The sequence below is a fragment of the Struthio camelus genome, chromosome 26 (genome assembly GCF_040807025.1).
Source record: "Struthio camelus isolate bStrCam1 chromosome 26, bStrCam1.hap1, whole genome shotgun sequence".
NCBI classification, from domain to species: Eukaryota; Metazoa; Chordata; class Aves; order Struthioniformes; family Struthionidae; genus Struthio; species Struthio camelus.
Window position 1 is genome coordinate 5,982,397 of NC_090967.1, and position 24,612 is coordinate 6,007,008.

The window sequence follows — 24,612 nt, forward strand, 5'->3', positions numbered from 1 at the left end:
CGCTGGGAGAAGCCCAGGTCAGGACCCGCTGCCCCAAGGCAGCGTGTGGTGGTGGGGAGCTCCTCTCCCCTGGGACAGACCCAGATTTTGGGGGGGGAAGGGGGGGAGTTCCAGCCTCACTCCTGCCCGTGTCGGGGGCCGCTTCCCTCGGCGCGGCCTGGAGCATCCCCTGCCCTGCCAGTGCAGCGCCCGGCTGAGGTCCCTGCCCCAAGCTGCTTGCAGGTAAACCCACGCCGTCCTGGCTCGGGGGGCGTGCGGGGTGCGGAGAAAGCGCCTGCGGGCGTGCGGGGACGCTGAGGGAGCTGCTGGGCTTAGTGTCACTGCTGTTGTTCCTGTTATACTCCAGTTGTCACCGGTGCAAATTGCTGCACTTCCAAATTGTTCTCGGCTTACAATGTCTCTGCAAACTGCTTCATTAGAGCTTAGTGGTGTAATAAATGCATTTTCCCAAACTTCAGATGCGTTTTCTGGTTTAGGTCTGCGTTTCAGAGCTTTTCTATATGGTTCTTGTCTCACCTGCTTGTGTCAATATTTTTGTTTCTGTTTTAATTGTTTAAAGAAAATTTACAAGCTTGTTTGTGGTTGCATGCTCGCAGGAATGGGAACAAGAGAACAGAGTTGAATTTGCAGTAAAATGTTTCCTTTTATTCCTCTGTGTCAGAATAGGGTAAATATTTGATTTGCATTCATGCTGCTGCTGGTCAGACACAAAACAAAGGCATGCTAATTCTGTCAGTGTGGCTTGGTAAGGTGTAAGGTTGAAGCTTTGTTTGTGCTAAACTGTTGATATTTCACAGAGGATGCTGCCTGTAGTTACTATTACAGTTGAGAGCATGCTGAGAACAATTCAGTGAACGTTTGCAGTTGCTGGACTCTCCTTGTTTCTTGAACCTGTTATACTTGTGTAGCTCAGTACCTCAGGTTTTTAGCCTTTTGATCATCGATCCTTGGATACCACTCAAGAGCTGGATATTTCTAAGGGAGAGAGTTCTTGACATCTGCAATTACAGATTGTCCTTTAATTAACTCTTACTGTTTAGCATTCACCTTCTTCAGGGTGAGGAGGTTCATATGTCAGAATCCTAGTTCAGGTTCTCCCAAGCTGAGCATTCCTAATCTAAGTTTGGCAGATGAAACTCCTCTTATTTTCAGGAACCTGGTATTGAGAAAGGACCCAAGATGAATAAGTTGTCTGAGGATTCTGGGTACTGAAGTGATGGAAATACTGACCAAATAGCTGAATAAAATGTCTCCTTTGTAGACTTTTTCTTCTAAATTCCATGATTTCATCTGTGTTCAAAATGCAGTATAAAAGCAAAAAGGGGTTAAGCACAACTTTGCTCTCATTTTCATTTGGCAACCAACACTTTGCTGTCAGTTTGAAAATGCGTTACTCAGTTTGTGGAAGCAGCCCAAAATTTCTGTTGCCTTTTCATTATTAGTAATTGTCTTTTTGCAATGTTTACCATCTTGTCTGTTTTATTGTTAGTTACTGGTCATAGCAGCGGCAGAGAACTACTGTTCCACCATTTCTTGTGCATACACATGTTTTTGAGCTTTCTTTCTGACTTGGTAGTCTTCCACCTATTTATGTTGTTCAGTCCATCTGAGATTTTTAAGTTATGATGCATCTTTCTTGCCTGGTATAAAGCAGAGCGTGATATTAACTCCTCTTTTCTCTATTACCCTCACCATACTCATGGAAAAAAATTTCCCTTGAAAATTAGATCACTTTGATTTCAGAGATGTTCTCCTGAGTCCCATCTTTCAGCCGGCAAATTCAAGAATGCATTTTAGGTTTTCTGGGGGAGACAGAGCTTGGAAAGAGTCTGGGTGGCTGATAGAAGCACTGGATCTGGCTAATTGTCTTGTGAGCGGGACCTTGATGTTTATAATCCAGAGGTTTCTGGGAGTCCCATAGTGACAAAGTAGCTGAAAAGAGGAGGAGTTCTTTTCTCTGTGACATTGACTCCTATATTGTGCTTATGGGCCTGCTCCTTTCCGTTGTTGTTTAAAGCACGAACTTCTGGAACATCTTCTTGTGCTGATTTCTGTTTCAAGAATGGGTTGTTTACCAGGGCCTGCTCTCAGCAGAGCCCAGTGATGCTTGCTACATTGCATGTTATTTCCTTACGCAAGGCTGTAGCTCCCTCTAAAATTGTATTTAACAAAACACTAACATACAAGATAGCACAAATAGTGTTGAGTAACCACAAATGGCTCCTCAAATGCTAGAGAGTTCAAGATTTTAAAAAAAACTTGGGCACAGCTTGTGACCTGCATTTTTAAGGTGATTCTTATCCAGTTAGAAATGCTCTCAAGACTCCAGTTTTTCTTTTATATATTGTTAAAGTCACTTGGTTTTGAGGGATTTGAGCCAGAGCTGTGTTTGAGCTCCCTCTTATGGACTTTGCAGATTTACCTAAGAGAAAGACCCCCCCTCCTTCCTCAAGCCCCTGACCCTGAAACACCTGAGCCCCCAGTTACCCCCCACCCCCAAACTGGCTGGAGAGCTGTGCTGCTGTTGGTGATGGCTGGAACGTAGAGGGGGAGGGAAACAAATCAGGTTAATGGTAATGTTTGGAAATATTCTGCAAAATTCCAGCACTGCTTGTATAATCTTCTCATGTATGCGAAGCCCCCACGCAGGCAACTTGTGGAAGGTGTTTCGGTGAGCCTTCCTACTCATAACAGCACTCCTCTTAAGAGGACCTCTAAGAAGGTATATTCCTCCTTGACACACAATGTGGTTTTTGTGTTTCAAAGTACATATTCAATGCCCTGTCAGTCTACGTGGTGCTGCCTGACAGTGTTTGCCTGCATCTTTTAGGTGTTATCAAAAGTTGTGTATGCCTGTGTTGCTTTTTCAATTTATTGAAATCTATGTTGAGTAAAAAGTCAGCGTTCATATTTTAAACCTGAATATGAAGATCCAATTTTAGTTTAATTTTTTCAAGATTAAATGGAATATACTATAAAAGCATAGCTATCCATATATAGCCATTTAACTGAAGTGAAATTAAATGAAAATCAAGTGAAAAAATTCATAGTTTGTACTCATATGCGTATTATATATGTGTGTGTATATATATATGCGCACAGGCACACGTCTCTTCGGAATTTGTACTTATGAGTGAAACAATTGCTCTGCTTTTGTATTTGTTTCTATCTGCTGCAGAATGTCTCTTTGTACGTTCACAGATCATACAGTTAAATGTAGATACTATGCAAAACAGTATTTAAAAGCTTAGTTAAATCAGGAATGCTAATCTGTACTTTAAAAAATGATAAATATTAATGATACAGTGTCGCAATGATTCCTAATGTATTCAGAATTTTACTAAATAATTTGATTTAAAAAAAACTCCTGAGTAGGTAATAGTATTTTTGTATGCCTAAAAGATATTAAAGAAATGCATCAAAATCGGGACTGCTCTGCAAGCATGGAGGTTAATACTTTCCACTGGAAGTAGTTTTATTCAAGTCAATAGTATTGTGAGTTTCTCCAAAATGGAAATATTAATGTTGACTTCTAGCTCTATACAGTTTTGTGTTTGTTTTTGTTGTTTCTTTCTCAAATGCAGGGTTTGGACCCTGTATTTGCACGTTTTCAGGCTAAGAAATAGGTCGCTTAAGTTTTGCCCATAATCTTCCCCTAAATAAACTGATGAAGTGGGACACAGAACGAGGCCTTGACGCTGTGGTTGACTCTTTGTGGATTGCCCCTGCTCTTCTCTGTTGCCCTCCTGAAGTCGGTTAGCTTCCATGCAGGCAAAGATGTTATCCATGTTGCAGCGTCTATACTGCTGGCTGCGGGCGTGTTTGTTCTTTTGATACACACGGGTATAAGGCAAGTAATTGAACTGAATGTACTGAAATAATGGCGCTGTGTCATTAATTCTTTGAAAGAATTATTGTAAATCAGACAGTGAAATGTAAAGATGAACTGCCCACAAGGGCACAAAGAAGCTCTGTTCTCTTGCAACCCTCTGCTTTCCTTAACTTGTCTGAGCTGTCCAAGGTAAACAGCACAAGTCGACTTTTGATATGCCATGCTAGAGAAATGTGCGTGCTTTATTTAGCAGTGTAATATTTCTTCTTGTAAACTGACTCAGGTTTTGCGTTTTTTTTATTATTATTTCGAGGAGCGAATGACTTTTTTCATTATTCCATCGTAGCCACGCGTTACAGCTGCTTGCTTTTGCTCTGAGAGAAAGACTTTCTGTACGGCGGCCGGGTTCTTCTATGATCTAACAAATCTATGACCCTTGGGCACAAGAAACTAAATTGTACGGCTTTGATATATTTCAGTACGTTACTTGTAATTCATGAGAATAAGGTGGAACTTGATTCAGTGTGCTGCGTTTCAAAGTTTTCTATAGCTGCAGTGGTGGAGAATATTTGTAGTAATGTGTATATAAATGTTACTTATTTTGTAAGAGAATACATTCTCAAACTTACATACAGTCAGCTCTTCCAACTGCTGGAGACTGATTTTGAAGTGAATTACTGAGCTGCAAAACCATTTTTGTTGAGATGAGCTTTGCTTATAGTTAAGATCCTGAAAAGTTTTAGGTTTGGGTACTGATTTTTTTCATCCTTGCATTTGCAAACTAAACTGTAGAGTTGAGATGACTTTGATTGCAAAATGTACAAGTTACAAACTTAACTATTGAAGTTAAAACATGATAGAAAATTCAGTGAACAGGAGTTTGCCCTGTATTGATGTGAATTATGAATTGGCATCAGTAGGCTGGCATACATAAATAAGAATTATCTGCATAAAGAAAGAATTGTGAGAGTAGACTACAAAGCCATACAACAGGAACGGTTCCTTAGAGTATCTTTCAGGAATACGTTGCATTGAAAACTGATTGTAGTACTAAGGTGGCCTAGAAGCAGACAAACAAAACCAAAAAACACACCTCCAAAACCAAACAGTGTCTCCCCGAAAAGCTCATCGCATGATTGTGTGAGAAGATGCAAATGTAGTTAAGTTTCTCAGTGAGGTGACTTTTTTTTAGTCTCGCAAACTACGTGTTGTGTTTTTTCACAAGGCAAAAAAGGAAATATGCACCAGAAATTTTCCTGGCACTTAGATTTTTTTTCTAACCATCTTGGACTACCTGTGCTGATTTAGTAAAAACTTTATTGTGCTGTTCGTCAAATAGCTACCTTTAGCCCTGAGCATTTGCCTTTGGCGCAGGTAGCGGCTGCCCAGCGCGCTGTGCCATCCCGTCCCTCCTCGCGTCAGGGCGAGTTTCTGCATGGCGCTGCGGCGGCTTGCGCCAGGGAGGTGACCCACGTTAAAATCGAACAGATGGGGTTGGGGTTTTTCTTTGAGGTGAGCTTTAGCCTGGGCAGTTTCCTGCTCTGACTAGACATGAAAGTTGTACTGTAAGAAACTATGGAGTACTTCTAGATATTTCCACTGTAGCAGTAAAATACTAATTCAGCCAGAAGTAGACCATTTTCTCAAAAGTGATCAATGGAAGTTTAAACAAAATGTCTTAAAGGCTAAATATTTGTCTTAGCTTACTGTTATTTATCTGTAATTGCAAAGGAGTGTTTTCGTGAGCTGAATTATAGCAGTTTTGTCAATCTCCCTGGAAGTATTGATCAGAGCGTAATGATATGTTCCATGCTGACATCAATATTTTTGTACCTAATGCACAGTCTGAAGCTCAAATATACCTCAGTGCACTTTTTCAGTAAATGTGATACTGTCTCTTAAAAAAAAAAAAAAAGGCTTTTTGTATTTAAAATAACATTTCTGATTGTAATGGTTGGAAATTTACCCTAGCGTTTTTGTCAACGGCCTGGGGTAGCCTTTGCATTGCAGTCAGGGGTGCATGGTAGTCGGCAGGATTGGAGTAAGTGGGTGAAAAGAAACAAGCTGTCAAGATCTAGTGGGGTTTTTTTGTGAATATAAGCTTGCAACAGCATTCACCTTGTGACAGCAACCAGTTGCGACCTGAGTGCAGCTTCCCTTGTTTTCTTTTGGTCTAAACCACTTGCATTTCCATAAACAAATGCTGTCCCAGAGGCTTTTGGTGTAAGCTTGAGGTGGTAGCCAAACTGTAAGTATCTGTTAACTCATTAGCTAAGATCTGTATTTGACAGTGCGTGGAACTTAATATTTAAAATGTTGCTTTGATTTGTTTTTAATGGTTTGCATAGCATAGTTAGCACTGTGTGAATGATACCCAGGAAGAAGATTTTTGTCAAGATCTCCAGTGGCACTTGTTGGGCCAAATGAGCGTTGCAAAAGAGCATGTTTGTCAACCAAAGATGTTTTTGTATGATCTCATTGTTACTTTATAAATTATAAAGTTGTAACTGAATGTTGATAATAGTCTTGTTCTGTAAATTATTTCCTAGGAACTAAAAATTCTTTTGCATGTGCCAGAGCAATACTTTGCAATAAAAAAACATCACCCACTCACAAACATAGGTCTTAAATAATGAAGTAGAGGACAATGAAATGATGCATTCCAATTTTAGGTATCCTCACCTGCATCTCTTATGTTTTGTTACTAGGAAAATAGGTTTTCAGTAAGTTTGGCTTGCTATCGGGGCGGGAAGGGGTGAAAACTGAGAAGATATTTTCCAGGTTTTTTTGATTATTTGCCATGTGACTTTCCTCACCTGCAAATGGATGTATTTCTACAGCGCTGTATGATCCTTGTATAGAAATATGTATTTTACAGGCAAATTTTCTCAAAATGTGTATTTCGCTTTCTTGCCTGTTAGTTCTATCACTTCTGTGGTGACTGGGAACATACCCTCTGTGATCTGCCTGCTGGACTCATCTTGATTTTAGTACGGTTACTTGTCAGTACATAGTTACAAGATATATTAATGGCAAACTGCAGTGCTATTAGATGAATTTTTCCATTAATTTGGATACTCAGCATACAAGTAATTTACTATTAGTGGTAGAATTGTTTTCCTCAGATTCTCAGGGATTCAAAGGGAAGGGAATTTGAGTTGTTTTTCCAAAAGATAAGTATTTTCAGGCAGATGATTGCATAGCACAGCTCAAAGTGGATTGGTTATTTGTGACACAACTTACTGTACATTGACGTTTCTTAAGTCGCGTTGTTTTAGAAGCAGCCTCTTGCAGTAATGTAAAGCTCTACAGAGGAGTCTTCCTTTCTAGATCTGGAGTCCTTCAAGCGGTGTTTCTGCACCTCCTGTAAGCTGAATTGGGGAAAAACTCGGTGGCAGAAGGAAAGACTACACTTATGTAATAATACTGACTTTTCACCTTTTCTTTCTTTCCTTGCAAAGACTCTTATAGTCTGTATTCATGGTATCCATTCAGCAGCCATTAATTACTGGAGTGTTGTTACCAGGTTTTTCTTTTTACTGTTCTTACATTCAATGGACAGTGATTGTCCGTATTGATTTTTTTTTTTCCATCACAATTCCAGGATAATATAATCTAATGTAATGCAAACTATTCCCCCCCCCACCCCAAACTTGCCTCTGTGGTGTTCCTCCGCTAGTGAGGGAAGAGTAAAAATAACATCTTAAATATTGCCCAAGTTTTCACCAGCCTACTCAGATTCAAATGTCTTATTGACCTTCTCATTGTAATTAGATTTGTTCACTTGTGCAGTGAAATGATTACATTGTAAGAGCTTTTTGCATTCGAAGAATTTTGATTCTAATGACAGGGATTTTTTTTAATACCTACCGTATTGTCTGATGCCTCATCTTAGCGCTACAAACAATTTCTTGAGCTGTAATATGAGGGCTTAAGGTTGAGCAACAGCAGGAGCAACCTGAGGAATCGCTGAAGGGAAGAACGTGCTGCAAAGGCAGTGGGGTTTTGCGGGGTCGAAGCGTTGTCGCTGTATCACTGACTGAAGGTCGCTGCTAGGTGGCTTTCTCAGTGTGGGATCCAACATGATACTGGGCAGCAGCTAAATCACATTTACTCTGTAACAGTAGGTTTTTTACTATACTAGGTGTGCTTGTGGCTACCTATGAATGTATAGATAGGTGTTCCCAGTCTTAATAAACTTCAAAGAATGTAAATGTGTCCTGTTTGTCTTAATTTATGAAACTTGTAGGGTTACATAACTGAATTTTCATTCTTTGGCTAAAAATAAAAAATGGAACATAAAAGCTATTTTTATCTTGCTTAATGAGGGCATCTCTGCTTTTATTTTATCTTTTCTGAAGCGCTTCAATAGGAGAAGCAGGCATGGTTTAGGAGCTTTTTTTTTTTTTTTTTTTTGGGCTGGTCATTTCATTTTGTATCATTCTCTGAAATGTTGTCCATCAGTCAGCGAACAGACATGTTGGCCTACTCAGAACAAGTATTTTCTTTAAAAGTACATTGTTAGCTAATTATGATCAATGAAACAATTAAGATTTTGAAAGCGTAGCACTAGATTTAAATATATCAGGAAGGCAACAAATTCTTTTTGGTATCAAATACTGTATGAACCTCAAGTATGAGTTCTCTGTGAAGTGTTATATTTAATTATCAGTAACATACGTACTTTATTTTGAAACCTTTCAGAAAAGAAGGGTGGCACTTGCAGAACTGACAAGGGATCTGGTTTGTTTTTTAAAAACAGTGCAAATCAGGTTTGGTTCATATTGTAGCTTAGCTTGGCTCTACGCCCGGTGATAGAGCAGAACTCTGAAGAATAGTCACTATTTTAAGTCTCTAGTTGTGCTGTATCCTGTTTTTACTTGCTACTCAGTTGTGACTGTTAAATTTTAAACTGTAAACTTTTGTTCACCAGAAATAGCAGAGTGTTTTTAAACATAGAATAAGAGTCTGTGTATTACATTGTATTTTATATTTTTGTTCTATTTACAAGTTCTGCAAGGTATGATCTTGTTGATTCTTTGCCCTCATAACGCAATGCATCAAATAGTTCATATTAGCTGATTTTTCTGGAGAATATTAAATACATCCAAGAAGTGCTCCAGTTCTGAGTCCAACTGGTACCAAACAGAATTTTAATTTTTTTTTTCCTGTGTTTAAATACTACCATCCTCTCTCCCCTTGCTTTTTCCCTACAAATGTTAAACACTTTGGTTCATTCTGCTTGGTTTGTCTGGAGTGTAAGGCAAACTCATGGTGATGTATAAATAATGACTATATGTTAGGAAGTGAGATCTTTTGACTAGTGAATGAATTCTAGAAGACATCTGGGACTAGGAGGTTCATAATTTCGATAACCGTGTTTCACTCACAATTTTATAGCTGAGACAATCTAGGGAGCCGGTTTCAACACATGAAGGAGAATCTAATGGTGCTATGGAATTTGTAGATGACTCATAACAGGACAAAACAGTCTAGTTAAGTGATTTAAGGTCTTAAATAATCCCTTCAACAGGAAGGTGAAGAAAACATCATGAACTCATGAGTAACGATTGGCTCTCTTGGAACGCGAAGAGCACAGTGATCGCTAGTTGGCAGGGACTCCAATGATTCCTGTTCAAGTGTTGCTGATCAATATGTATCGCAGCTCTTATGAATGAAATTTATTTACTGGACTGTAATGATCTTAACAAAGCAATATTACAGTTACCAGTTGCCAGAAGTTTATTTTAAGTTGCGTTATGGTTGTGACCTTTTGCAATTAAACTCAGTTCAGCTCTCTGGGCTAGGGCTGTGTCTGACGTATTTTCAGATTTACTTTTTCTCCTGTTCTGTGCTCTTTGCAACATGAATCAGCCAAGTGACCAAGATGGCTTCTTGAAGAGAAGAAACTTAGGACAGCATAACTAATGCACAGGCCTCTTGAAACTGAGAGAAAGTCGCTCCTTCCCTTTGCAGTTCTTTGTTTTATGAAGGTAGTGGCCGTAAAAACAGAACGGTTTTAAATAGTCCCCAAAACAAACCTATACCAATACTTTCCTCAGATGGCCAGCATTATCATAGATATTAGAGATAAGAACTTGTTCCATCGTCTCATTTCCACTTTTCAAAGCGCAGACTCCTTCAGTACTGCCTTAATCTTGTAGAGGTTTTTGTTGAGCTGCAAGGGACTCGTGTAGGTGTTTGAGTGGACAAACACCCTTTGAGTCGTCGTGGTTAGTGGTAAGGGACTGAAATTGTAGCGTATTTAGGAAACACAAGACAGTAAATGGTTCCCTCTTCAGAAAGTCTGGGCGTATGTACTATGTCAGGTAATATTTAAGCTTAATCAGGTTTATAACATCTTAAGTCTAAGATAGCTTGTTATCCTTCTTCCTCCATCTAGAGGATTTCATTATTCTAATGGTAAAAAGGCTGCCTTCTCGTTTCCAGTTTGTTTTTTCATGGCCTCTGGGGAGAGCTCCTGTTTCCTTTCAAGTTTTGGTTCCATGAGATAGAGTGAACTAATGTAAGGGATCTTTGCTGCCAAAAGGGGAAGGATTCAGTTTCCCCTTCCTGTGCGTGCAGACCCTCGTACTCCGTTCATCCGAGCCGGGAAGCTCGGAGGCCGAAGCCTGGTTCTGGTCCTTGAATATGTGGCCTTGCATTTTGTTGTTAATTTCTAAAGTTTTTGAGAGAATTGGGGTGTTTTAATGCATTGAGGAAAGTATTGATTCTTGGACAATATTGGATTTGGTAGTACACTGTAGCTATCCGCTGATAAAAATCAAGCGCAGTCCTGGGCTTGCATCTGGGAATTCTGGCTCTGTTCGGCTGTTAGCAGTGAAGGGTTTGCTGGAAGGTGTTTCAGCCTGGCAAAAACAAGGTTGTCACTGTTTTGTGTCTGCTAAATTTCAGCAGGTTTCTTTCCCCAAAATAACAAATCAATTTTTTCCTTTAATTTGTATTCTTACTGAATACGCTTGGGCTGAATTGTACTTTTTTTTTTTTTGGTGCGTCCTGACATGTCTATGTGTTAATGGAACAAATACTTGAAAGTGACTTAAATGACAGATAGGGTGATGGAAGAGTAAACAGTGATGCAGCAATTCTAAAAGCATGGGTTCAAATCCAGTTCATACCATATGTCTGGATTTTTTCGTGGTAATTTTCACTTAGTTTGTAGTAGACATTTGGCTTCCTGTTTTGGCTTGGTAGTATTTTTCTCTGTAATATCTATTGCACTAGGATACTAATAGCATTACAAGGCCAAGTATGATTGGCAGAGGCAACAAGGGAAACTTTTGCTCTACTTGTCCACGCTTTTGTGTTCCTAGCCAGTGTTAAAATCTTTGCTTTTATGAAAATAAAAACATGCTAAAACTCCCCCCCCCCCCAAAATTGCAAAATATTTTGTTATAAAGCTAGTGATGGAATATTTTAAATCCCAAGTGACCCAGACAGAGCAGCTGCTATCACTGCAGATTATACCTTTCCTCTAAACTTCAGGCTTCATTTCCTTTACCAGTCTTCCTGGAGGAACAGCTGTGCATTTGGATCCAGTGCTGCTGTTGAATCAGTACTTTAAACTGCAGGAAATAAGTTACTTTAAAAATCTGGCTTGATGGCCTTTCTTCCTGATTGTGACAGCACAAATGAGAGAGAAAGGCAAGGGATTTGCTTTTCTTTTTCTTTAGTGTTTATCTGTGCAGTCTCCCTCCGTTAGCTGAAGGAACTGTGAGGAAGCTAGTTGCACTCTTTCTGTTCTAGTATTACTCTGTATACTTCTGTATATTTATAATTTTTTTTAATCTAGCTCTGGTTAAGCCACGCTTCTGTGGGTGTAAGGGATGACAGGGAAAGTAGCTAAATTTAGTCATCTAATTTTGAATTACTTGGAAAATGAAACTAAAGGGTTAAAATTGCAACTAGAGGTCTTTCTCTTTTTTACCCACCTGTTCAGCTATTAGATAATGTGTAGGTAGATTTTTTGGTCTGTAACATCTAAATAATGAAAGTCTTTATTTGCAATAAATTGTCAAAACTGTGAGCACTATAAACATGGGCAGCGTTAACTTACCAGTTGTACTCAAACTATAAGAGCATTATGTAGATTAAAAAGTCAAGCATTCCCAAAGTCTTTCCGATCTTAATTCATCCCCTTGTGCATGAACAGTTTGCTAGTCTTTAATTAATCTATCAGACATTCTCCCCCTCCCCCATGAGGCTGGGACCCCTGCCTCTTTCAGCACAAAATAGATAATTAAACATCTTGCTTTATCCACGTCGTTCAGTGTATAGTTCTAGGCCTTGGAGTACACCAGGCAAACTTTGGTTTGGTGATAGGATAATTAAGCCCATGAGGAAGGCCTCTGTTGCTTACATTATTAAAGGACCTGAATAGTTCAGGAACAACTTAATCTTTACAATATTCTGGTGTGATGATTCCCATTTAATAGAAGGATGACTAAGATGCAGGCATTAAAGCAAAAACATTGATTTTTTGAATGTCCAGTTTGATACACTCCAGGGGGAAGAAACGAACAACGATGGGGCTTGAGTTTTTGAAAGTGCTTTATACGCACATAGCACAGGTCCTGCTCGCTGCAGGAGCAGCAACCGTGACCCCAGTTAGCAATTTTGACCGACCCCAATATTTTGTGCTGAGTAACCTAAAAATCAGTAAGTGCTGCTGAAAAATGTTTTTAATTAGTCATGTCGTGTCACAGGGCGCTTTGGTGGCAGAGGGAAGATAGAAACGCCTGGTTGCTGTAACCATGAGGCCCTCTTCTCTTCTTGTTCTTTTGACTCATTCTGTTCGTACCTTTCAGCTTCCGCAGGAGCGAAGATGAGGTTTATTCAGATATCAACTTTCTGAAGTATGGTGTGGAATTACACAATACAGCTGAGCTAGCCTAGCAGCTAAATGCTGAAAAAGCAGTCCTTTTCTTGGCTCTAGCTGCGTGCTCCTGTTCCCCATCTGCTAGCGAAAGCTCCTCTGGTTGTGGGGTGAGCAAATGAAGAGAAACCAAGCTAACCCACAAAACTCTTCTGCTAGTTCGGCTTCTTCAGCCAGATGAAGTCATATGCAAGGAGACAGGCAAGGTTATACAGCTCTTCCGGGGCAGGCAAGGCAGTCAGAGCACGGGCACTATGTTCTCCATGGCCTGATCTCCTTAGCTGTATTAGAGAACTACATCCACAGTTGCTTTCAAAACTTCTTGCTGTTAATAACTTTCTATTTCTTCTCATTGTTGATATTAATTTTAAGCTCTTGGCTTTAATGCGATTCCATCTGGGTGTGTTGATATAGAGATGGACTGACAGCTGAATGTCTGCTGTGATTTATGAAGCTGTGGCGAGCAGATTTAAATTTTCTTCCTTTTTTTTTTTTTGGCTTACCAGGATGCTCTCTGATTTGTTAATCCATCCTCATTTAATGAAGTGAATTCTAGACAACTTCCATGGTGGGCTGTTTTAGTAAATGAGCAGTTATTTGGATGTATGTTAATTTTAGAAATTAATTGGAAAGAAAGTGCAGAGTTTTAAAAGTTCACATTATAATATGAATTTCATAATTTTAACAGGGTTAAAATATTTTAAAAGGGTTTTTTGGGGGGGAGAGAGAAGCCAAACTGTTTCGTTGGTCAGAGTGGTTAGTTAATATTTGGGTAGTTTTCAGCAACATAGACACACAAATACAAAGAACTTAAATTTAATAGTTGGCTAATTAGGTGATTTTTAGCTCCTGGCTATATTGCCACTGAGTCTAAACAGAATAACTGTGAATCATTAAATTTGGTGTTAACTTATCTTTCTTTTTAAGACTATATTTACTTTTATCAACGTGAGGATTGTGAATGGGAAGAAATCTCCCTTTGAAGAAAATACTTCCATTGGGATTTTGAGTAACTGACTTTCCTTGTGGGTTTGTTTAATTTAGAGTTTAATTTCATGCTGGAGAAAGAAGCCAGATTAGTAGTTTTGGAGTCTCCCTGCCTTCTGCTCGCTCGCAGAAGCGGTAGAGGACACCCACTGCACCTGGAAAATGTCTCCCCCACTGCGCTGTGTAGCTTGAAAAGTCCAGTCCTGCAGATAGGAGGGTACTTGGTCTCTACTATCTGTTTTTGGCTGCTCTGCTGAGATGACTAACCAAAACGGTAGTAAAGTGATTTTTCATTGAGGTGGACCAAGAGTTGGGCTGTTGAGTTCGTTCCTAGGGACTGATCAGAAAATAGCAGCGACATATTCATGGGAATGCCAAGTCAATCCCAGCCAGTTCAAAAACTCCCAAGCAACTAAGTTATTTTCTGTGGCAGTTCCTGTCTCTCTCCGGTTGCTTTAGGAGAAAGCATTCCTGAGAACTTTCAGTGCATCCAAATGTGAAACTTTGAACTGATCTAAACAGCAGGATTTACCCGTAATTCAGTCTTTAAAACTTGCAGTTAATCCTTTAAACAGAAATTGACTTCCACTTAAAAGCTTTAATATTACAATTCTAATTTTAATCTGTGCTCTGTTTGCTGCATATTAGCCTCAAAACACTAAAGAGAAAGCTTTTTAAAGTGGAAAAAACTTGAATTTTTAAGAAGGCTTGGTGTGGAAACTGCAAACCAGCAAAAGAGCAGTTATCATGAAATCTTACTTCCTGTATTCATCAGATAGCTTAGGGTTTTTTTTTATCAAGAGGATACTCCACCCTTTTATTACGCTTGTGGGAATCAAATCTTTAGGTATAAAGAAGGCATTTTTGAAGAAACTGTTGTAGTAGATTGATTCACTTAATTTTTGTGTAAAATTTGCCGTTTGATTACAGTCAAGTTCTGTCCATGAGTTTATAATTTGCCCAGAATTTTGGGGGAAGAATTGAGGGAAGTTCAAGTGTTGAATTTTAATAAATGCTTCCTTTGATTCCCATCTGCATATTTTGGACACACAAGAAAGTGTGCTGGAAAACTGGATATGCTTTTAGGAATATGTTTCTCTCTCCTTTTTTATTATATAACTTGAATCTCTCCCTACAAACACAACTGTATAGCCAGAAACTTTTAACCCAATTTAAATGGAAACATTGAGGTAGTTCATATAAATGGATTCACATTAAAAGTTAGTATCTGGAAGAATATGGCACTGTTAGTGATTAGAGCAAGTCAGTAACTGGGATAAATCTAACATTTTTGATTTCTTGCTATAGTTGTGTATGTCCAGAGCAGCTCTGTTGACCTGAGCTGGAGCACATAATTTCGCTCCAGTGTTAGTTAAGAACGTAGCTGTTTGCAAATTCCTAATTACTGCACAGAAAAGTAGTGATTCCTTTTCGCTGCAAGGATAATGCTGCAGCCTCACAGATTGTGGCTCTTGTACCTTTGCAGGAATTATTTATTGGTTTTAATATAACTTCAGATCTGGCAAACCACTACTATTTCCACCATTCATTTGGGGAACATTTACAGCTGTGCTTAAAAAAAAAAAAAAAGAAAAACTGCTTTTGCAAGAGTACTTGGTTTTAATGATTAAATAGTTCTAATTTTTTTTTTTTTGAAGTTAAAATCTACATTTCTTTTAAGTAGCGTAAGAGAAGTGCTGGTGGAAGGGAAATTACTGATTCAGCTAGGATCTGTTGTTTGAGAAACATTCCTTCTGAACAGGAGCGCCAAGAAGAAATAAAATGGTTTAACAAGCAAAAGCTTTTTCCTTACCAAAAGCTTTCTCAGGAAAGAACTGGAATATTTAGCAATATTTTCAACTGTCAAGCAGCCGTTATCTTGGACACATAATATATAAACGGAAAAGCTGTAGTGTAGATTCACTAAGTTCTTGTGATTCAAGAAATTAATGCATCTGGTGAGCACTAAGTAATCCATGATCTTACTTCACTATCTAAATTCATACAGAAAGCAAACTGCCACTAGGTGAATCTAACCCCAAGAGCTAAAGCTAGAGCTGTCACGAGAATTGTTAAGAATATAAGAATAGTCTGAATGTTTCTGTTAACAAAAGTTTTCTTTGTTTGTTTTTAAGATAAAACCCAACAATCCCTTCTTCAAGCGTAACCCCCCAAACCTATTCCAAAGCAGGGGCGGGGGGGAAGCTTTTTAAATTAAAGGCAATCGGATAATTCAATATGTTCAGTTCACTTCATAAGATATTTTTATGGAAAAAGGAGGAGATGTTCATTCTGGTTGCAACCAATGTCTCTTCGTTTTCGATGCTGCTTCTGTGTGGGAAGCAGCCCCCTTATTAAGGCTTTAGACTCTTGAGTTACCGCGAGCTGTGAAATTTGCAGGTTTTTTGCTGATTCTGTCTTTTCAAAGACTTGAGCTGATTTTTATTTTTTTTTTCCCCCCTGAGATCCCCTGCTGGGATGACAGGAAGGGCTAAGGTTGCAGCCTTGAGAAATGCTTTCGTACGCCTGCTCGAGGTGGGCTCCGTCGCGAGGCGCTGCCGGGCTCCTGCAAGCCGCGGCGCCCGGGGGCCGCTTCCTCTTGAGAGGCAGGAGGCCGAGGGGGACCACGAGGACAGATATACGTGCTGATGTAGTGATGTGTATAACGGCATATATAAGCAATCAACTTTTTTATTTATTTTTGCCGCGGAGCTCCAAAAGCGTTTGGTGAAGGTAGCGCTAGTAAAATCAATGATGTACCAAAGCCGTTTAACGAGCTCGTTTTGAGGACTGCTTTAGCCCTCGCTCTCCTGTGTTTCCTCCTTTCCACTGTGTTTCACTGCAGCGGGAGGGCAAGCGGTCATGACCTCCACGTTACGTTATACTTTGTGGTATATACTAGGGAAAGCCAAGTCATTATTAAAAAACGTAAAGCATATACTCCCCCCTTTGCCCCCTCCGTTCTTTCAAAGATACCAACACCTGCTGAAACAGTTACTCCAATGTTTGGCGCAAATCCCAAGCGAGCCTTTTTTTTTGGTTAACAACAAAAACATATGTACAGGCCAGACAAAAAGCACAGCTAGTTCTGATATTGTGCTTTTAGTGCTCCGCGGCGATGATTTAGAGGGGGTGTGACTCATTCAGCGATGCCAGTGCAGAGCGCGTCTCTCGATGCGTGTACCGCTTAGAGAGCTGCATTTGTGATTGCGTGTCAAAAGACTGCAAAAAAAGGGGGGAGCTCCTTTCTTGCTTTTTAGATGGGATCTTTTTGAACCTCTTGATATTGCACGCTTATGAATATTTTATACATCTTTGGGCTGAGGGGATTTATAAGTCCTTTTATTAAAGAAAAAGCGTCCACCGCTTTGTAGTTGATATTCTGTGTGCGTCGTTGTTGAGGCTTTTGAGACTGGCTGCTCCGTGGAGAAGTTTGATCTCTAAGAACTGTCTGATAACTTTTGGATTAATTCAGTCCCTCAGATAAAGCAGTAGGTTTTGGTTAACTGTGTATTTGGAAAACAGTGACTTCTAGGGGAAATTGTATCATTAAAGGATATTTGAGTTGCTTTCCTCGTGATAGTTTTAAAGTTATAAGAATTCATGCACTTTTTTCCTTGGGGCAATCTCACTTTTTTTTCTTGCTCTATTTGGGAATATTCTAATAAATACGCTGAAAGCGTGAGGCATAATACAAGCAGACCGGTCCCTTTTTCTCCCTCAGTAATGGCATCATCAATGTGCGACGTGCTGAATATCTTCACTGTCAACTCTGCTTAGCATCCATGGTTGTGGTATTACTAGCTTATCCAAGGACTCTGCTTAGACAACGTTTGTCAGTGTTAGAAGTGGCAACTGTTCCTCTGCTTGCTATAAACATCTTCACTCAACCTCAGTTTTTGTGGTGATGCTGAAGAGGTAGGGCCACGTGTTTCCATTCTACCATTTCCTTTGCTTTTAGAAAGTGTCAAGAAAGAACAGCATGTAAACATCCAGTTTTGTGGATGCCACATTTTCTATTATTTTTCCAAACTTTGTTCTTCAAAATTCTGGCCTTCCGAGGCAAAGGCTTTAGCATCTATTTGAATGAAACTACAACAGATTTGTTGATGTACACACTACAGTACCTTAGCAACCAACCTGCATCTAGTCCAAGATCTGAACGTTTCGTCTTTAAACAATTCTTTGCTACCAATCTAGGAATGTTCTTGCATTTCAGAGTGCAAAAACAGCCGGTTGACATCTAGTGAGGAGCAACATACATTATAAAATACCTACTCCTCCACAGTGGGTGGAGAGGGAACTTATGTAAGTGTGTTTCTTTGCTAGTTTGATTGTAGTTCCTCGAGTCCTTGGAAGATGCAGCTCCCAGAGCAAGACTGTGCATTCAAATGATTCCAGGCTCTGCTTTATCAGTGTAAAACAGGGCTTTGGCAGCGATGTAGCATTAAATCTGGGTGTGTTGAGGGGGAACGTTAGAGAATTGAACCAGAAATAATTTTACTTATTGATACCGCTAAATTTAAGAAAAAAATTGAAAAAATGTCACTAACTTTAATCAAACATCCTAGCTCTTACCAACGAGCTGTTGAGACACCTTAGTCTTCTGAAAGAATTGGCAATGACAGTAAGTTGAAATGCAAGCGGAAAAGGATTAACTTTCTCTTGCACGCTTTTTTTATACACCAAAAATCTATACAACTGCAGGAATGCAGACTGGAATATTTTAGTAGCCAGGCGTCATTCAGGACTGGCGAGTAAGATATCCAGTATTTATTGAAACTTTGCTGCCTATCACATTTATTCTCATGTACGCCTATTGCAGTAAGGAATTCTTTGCTGTGTTTTTTTTTTTTTTTAAACTTGTACCTCTGCCCTTTCTAAAGGGCTTTTTCTGGTGCAAGAAATGAGCACCTGCCTAATGGTGGAAGGCTGCAGCTTGACACATCATCTCTGTTGCCTAGATTGCTAAAAAATGTGAAAGTTTGGTTAAACAATATACTATAAATTAAGGTGACCTGTTATATATATATATGTCAGAAATACGAAAAGCTAGCTAATTCCGATATTAACAGTCATGATCAGGCCGACTTCACGTAGTTACTTTTTAAAGCTGAACATTATTATTGACTCTAAAGTAGATTTTGTTTTTCGTTGCTTTACGCTATCACACAACACTTAGTATGGCAGCTTGCCAAGCATGTTTTGTAGAGAAGATTGACATCCACTCACAGAAGTTGAATTCATACTGTTTATAGATGGCATCCATTCTCAGTGATAACTGACACTCTGTAGAATTGAGTTGGTTAAAGCGGTTGACGGGAAAAAAGAGTTACTCTTACAGTTTTCTTCCCTCCTTTTCTTCTAGTTACAGCTGCAGAAAACCCAATATTTGCAACTGGGACAGAGTCGTGGCCAGTACTATGGAGGGTCACTGCCAAATGTGAATCAAATTGGAAACAGTGCCATGGATCTGCCCTTCCAGGTGAGCTTGAGATATATATATATATATATATATAAATAATATTTTTCTTTCTTTCTTTCTTTCGTCTTTTTTTTTTTGTCAGTTAATGCTGCGCCTGCATGTTATTTTTTACTCATAGGAGACCAGGATTCAGAACGTAGGACCATAGCCACAGCAGACCTCCCTAAATGTTCTGAAAACTCTTGCTCTTTTGGAACGGAGCACAGTTCTGTACAGCACGTGTGCATGTTATTGCAGTGTCAGGTGTTAGGTCTCCTGTCCTTGATCGTGATGCTTTTGGGTCAAGCATAAGCAGAGGCAGTGAAATTCCTTTCTCAGTGATTATTTGTGGTGCTGCTTGTGTTCAGTATCAAATTCATAATGGACTGTTCTGCAAAAATGCTGTAGTTTCGAAACAAAAGTGGAAATAAATAACACAAGGTGGTATAGAAAGCGTTGGTAGGTGGCAATCTTGAAGAGGATCACCCATGGCAGTGTGCTCCCTGCATGGGTTTTAGGAGGAAAAGGGAAGGATGGCAGAGGGGCACGGATTAGTTTCTCTTCTTTGGTCCGACCGAAAGGAAAATGTGGGTGTGTGGGTTCCCCTCTGCCCATGAACAGATCATCGGTGTTTTACATGCCTGCTTTTCTGCTTGTAAGTCTATTTGGACAGGAGATGATCTGCAGTGGATAGGGTTAGGTGACTGATGCTTTTGGGACTCCTGATTTCTGCAGTTGATTAACGGTACTCAAGGCAACTAAAATTTCTGCATCAGTTTTCCTTATTTTAGAGTAGTTACAATTAGATTTTTGTCTTGCAAGGATGTGGTAAGAATTAAGTTTTGTAGTTTGTGGTTTTTCTGATGAAGGCTGGCTTAATAAATACAGAGAAACTAATGATGACAAGCTCTACCTATGTATTTTGAAATACACATAGGCAGCTGAATTTGTGAAAGTTCTCAAGAGCTTGAATTTTGGACAAGAGGAGAAGCAAAGAACTATTTTAATCTGGTTGTCTTTAGGAAGTGCGGATGTTTATGATGTTATCAAGTCTTTAACTTTAGTCCACAGGCATCTGGTCTGTTCAGGATCCACAGATTTTTGTCTTTAGTTTTGTGTTGAAGAGGTTTATAATTACTGTTCTTTTTAGGTAATAGTATTTGAGTACTTCTGTGCTTGATGGCCATTTCTGACAGTTATTAGAATCTTTTTAGTTCTGAAACTAATGTGGTGCTTGAAAGAGAGTACTCAAAAATTTATGGATTAATAGAGGAGGATATGGAAACAAGTTGATCTTTAAACTCCAGGTTTTTATATGTTCTTTCAGAAACAAATCCAAAAATCCACCACCCCCCCAAGTGATGCTGTTACAGAGAATAAATGGTGTCAAGCAACAAAATAAAAATATGTACTTGTTTGTGTCAGGAATGGTTCCTAGTTTTCTTCATTTCAGGCTAAAATGTGATGCAATCAAAAGCTATTTGTACAGTGTGTTGATCAGGTGATGCCTGTGTGGTCATCTTTAGTTAGAGGGGTAGTGATCTGAGAATCTTGGTTCTTTGCATTTACAGCACAACGGAGCTTTGGCAGAAGCCTTTGGAGCAGTTCCTGTCTCTTTGGTAAACAAACATTTAGGTTTGTGTAAATACGTATTTAGGACTGGTGTACTGTTTGCCCAGGCAGATACGTATTTTAGCACACGTTACACTTTTTTTGGTATGCACAGTATTTATTTGATTCACCGTTACAGCTCCGGAAGAGTCACGGTCTGTCATATAAATACAGATTTTGCCATGCATCCCAGTTTGGAACATGCATAATAATTCCTGTACAGACTCTCTGGACTTGCTGTGGTCTGTCGTGTGATTACTTATGGTTTATGGGGGGTTAATTTGATGCAGATGGTGGTTTATTTGGCACTGTCTTGGCCTGTGATTTAAGCGATATCTGAGCATGTGCACTTAGCCTGCATGTTAAACTCCACGGGGAAAGGAAGAATGATTACCAAAATGCTGCTCGTCACCAAGGGGCACTGAAATGTAAATGACTAGTAGGTACTACTCCTTCACTTTCCCCCTCATCTTCCTTGCTTGCTTTTATTCATAAATTAAGTCATAAATCGTAAAGGGACACTGCTGCTTTAAAGCACTGAGCTTTTTCCTTCCTGTCTGTAAGTATTTAGCATTTTTTCAGTGTCTTGTGGAGTTTTTGGTAGGGTTCTGATCTCAAATCTTTGAGTCTGTTTCAGGGAAGTGAAGCAGTTGCACTTCTTCACTGTCCAAATACAAGTGACGCTTGGCTCTGTTCATTTTTATTGCAGTTTTGCAGTATAGTTAAGTATCACGTGCCCTCCAGGGATGGGGATTTTAATGAAGGGGAGCTGCCTGGTGTTTGGTTCAGATTAAGTTTCATGTAATGGTTGCTGTGAGAAGCTGGAAGAACTTTTGGAGGCGGTGCCCATTTTCTCAGGTGTTTGCTGCCTTTTGTGATTTGCCTAAGCAAGTTAGGGATTCACTTGGGATCTTTGTTCCTGGAAAGCCAGAGAACAGCATTACCCAAAAGTTCCTTGCTAGCGTGTTTATTTGATCATAAGTTGTAGCCCTCTATTTGTGACTGGGGTATGGTCCATGTTTACTTTTTCCACTGTTACATCCAAATTAGATTTTTGTTGTGATTTTTAAGTGGAAGTTATGCCATAAACACTACTTGAAAACTTCTGAAAGAACAGTCTTCGCATTCACCTGTAGGTCTATGCTCATTTGCATTGGCTTCCTTTTAAATTGCAGGCGAGGTCTTCGTTCTGTACGCTTCAGACTGGCTTTTCCTTTCTTAGTAACTTTGTGGTCGAGACCACTGACATGGGAAGTTGCGTCTCCAGTTGATCTTCCGAGCACATATGTATTAATTTGGAAATGTTGCTGCTATTTGGGATAGAGTTGGTGTAATAAGAGCACAAAGAAGAGTTTGAGCCATTTTTTGGTGTTTTGGAATTATGAGTGTTTTTCAGTTCTGTGTGGTGCCAGTTAAGTAGAACTAGATTGTTGCTTAGTATTTGCAGCAGAGATTAAACCAATATGTCTTAATTTAGAGTATTTAAATTTAAGATGCTATGATTTGAGGCTTCTGAATCTTCATACAAGAGTCATACTTGTTAAGGAGCTGAAGCAGAACACCATCTTAGTAGAGGGAGTATAGCCAAAAGTTACTGCATTCCTTTGCTGGTTACATATTGACTTAAGCAGTATCCTGCTCTGCATATTCAGTGTTGGTCCTTAAGCAAGAAAGTAAACAACACAGCCACTTTGCATCTGTTATATTAACACAGATTGTGTATGCATAGAGGGAGACGCTAGTATTTGCTAACTAGAATGGAGTTAAGAGTATTAGAAAGATGCTTTAAAAAAAAGTTATTGCAGATAGAACATTTAAAAGTTTTTTAGAAACAGTCATTTAAGCAGCCTAACTGGACGTTTTTTAAAAGATTAATGTGGAAGCCAGATGGCTTCATGGTTTGGCAGACAGGACAGTGCATTTGCCACATGCATCACCTGAATGGGAGAGCAAATTTTGGATTTCCAAACAGATGGTGTTGAGGGACTCAGCAAAGCTGTTCACTTTGGCAAGGAACGGAAGAATGTGTAGCTTTTTTCCCTAGATGCCCGTGTATTGCTGTTGAAGTATGAGTAGAGGCTGACCCTTTTTTTTTTTTTTTTTCCCCAGCTATACACTAGGATGAGCCTTTGAAAATATAGGAGTTTCCAGTTTAGAGTGGAAATTCATTTTCCTTATCTTTTCTATGTCATCCTCAGATTCTCTGAAGTCAGTTGCTGACAGGTAAACACTCTCAGGATATAGGTGCCAATAAGATTCAGAGTGGAATCGACCCATCTGTGTTGACTGTGCAACCTAATGAAATAAACATCGGTTAGAAAAATATTAGACGCTAAAACTTTTTCTAGACAGAGGAAGGAAACTGCTTCTTTTTTCTTCCTTCTTTCTTTCTTTCTTTTCTTTTTCTTTTTCTTTTTTTTTTTTTTTTTTGGAAATTCTGTCAGTGTCCCCATAGAACAATTATACTGAGAGGAGGGGCGAAAGAAAGTCTTGAGAGAGTGGGGTGTTTCTTAAAAGCTTCAGATGAATGTTAGGATCACTGTGCATCTTCTTCCTGCATCTCCTGCCCTTGTAGTTCAAGCTCTGGTTGTCAGCCTGTTCCTTCTGGATGCATGCTGCATGCTACACCAAGGGAATGTAAACAGCAGTTGTCGGTAGGCTCCCTGTCACCATCGGTTCCGGTATTTCAAAGATATGAAGGTTGGAGAGCAGTGCTGATTTACGAGAGGGCAGATCTAGCAGTGTCTGCCTCCGCCTGTCTCTAATCTCTGTCTGGAGGAGATAGCCTTGGTAATTACTTTCCATGGCTATAGCGAAAATGTTACTGAAGGAAAAATTTACATGGTGTGGTTTGTCCATGTCTTAAATTTTGAGTTTTATTTCTTAAAATAACACAACCGTTCATACAGTATTAATAACTTCTGGGCAGACAGCTTATGCATATATTTTTCTGCTTATAACTTTGTGCATCTCTCTCAGACTCCTTTTCAGTCGACTGGATTGGATACAAGCAGAACAACTCGGCATCACGGTCTGGTGGACAGAGTATATCGTGACAGAAATCGTCTTGGGTCTCCTCATCGACGTCCTCTCTCTGTGGACAAACATGGAAGACAAATATCCTTTGGTTTATGAGGTGGCAGTAAAAACTTACCTTTTCTGCATTACGGTTTTCAGTTTTTGCAGGGCGTTTCCTCCTCCCATTCTTACCTGTCGGAGATGCTTCCCATCTCTGTACAGTTAATGTCATCTACTCTTTCTGAACTGTGATCCAGTCTATAAATATCTACTATTCTGTAAAGTAAGCATTTACCTTTCTCTATGTCAGTTTCTTCAGCTCCAAGTGGGGATAATGATACACGTGAAGCTGAGAGGGATTGAGATCCTTTGATGAAAAATGTAAGGCAGTATTGATGAAAACTGAATTTCCCTTCAGAACTGAGTAAATCCAAAGCAGAAGAATTCTTTGCAGTTCATTGTGCATTTTATTACAGCTTGATTCATCAGTTTAGCATCTGCCAAGCTCTATTCTTCCTGCCATTTGTGAAAATGAATTAGCTTATTATTGCTGACGGGCTTAAAATGTGCCACAATAAAACTGGGCTGATGAGGCTAAAGGGAATGCTTAAGTGGGAGAGTGGAGAGATGACAGCTTCTCAGGAGGAAAGAGGTACTCCAAAGCTGGAAATGAGGTTGGTCATCCTGTTGCTCAGACGTTGTGACTAGCCAGATAAATGTGGTGTTATATGCTCTTTTTAGGGGTTGTTTACCTTCAGAACGTGAGATCAGGAAAACCAACCTGGGAACTGGCCAAGAACCAAG

The 24,612-nt window shown here is 39.5% G+C and overlaps 1 protein-coding gene across 3 annotated transcripts in view; it reads left to right on the top strand.

Moving 5' to 3' along the window:
• CRTC1 (CREB regulated transcription coactivator 1) overlaps positions 1 to 24,612 on the top strand; it is a 44,352-nt gene that overhangs the window by 994 nt on the left and 18,746 nt on the right. For all 3 annotated transcript variants that reach the window (XM_068920186.1, XM_068920187.1, XM_068920188.1), the window contains exons 2-3: positions 19,084 to 19,200; positions 23,770 to 23,907. In XM_068920186.1, coding sequence (XP_068776287.1) covers positions 19,084 to 19,200; positions 23,770 to 23,907 — 255 coding nt within the window. The remainder of the gene's footprint in view (positions 1 to 19,083; positions 19,201 to 23,769; positions 23,908 to 24,612) is intronic.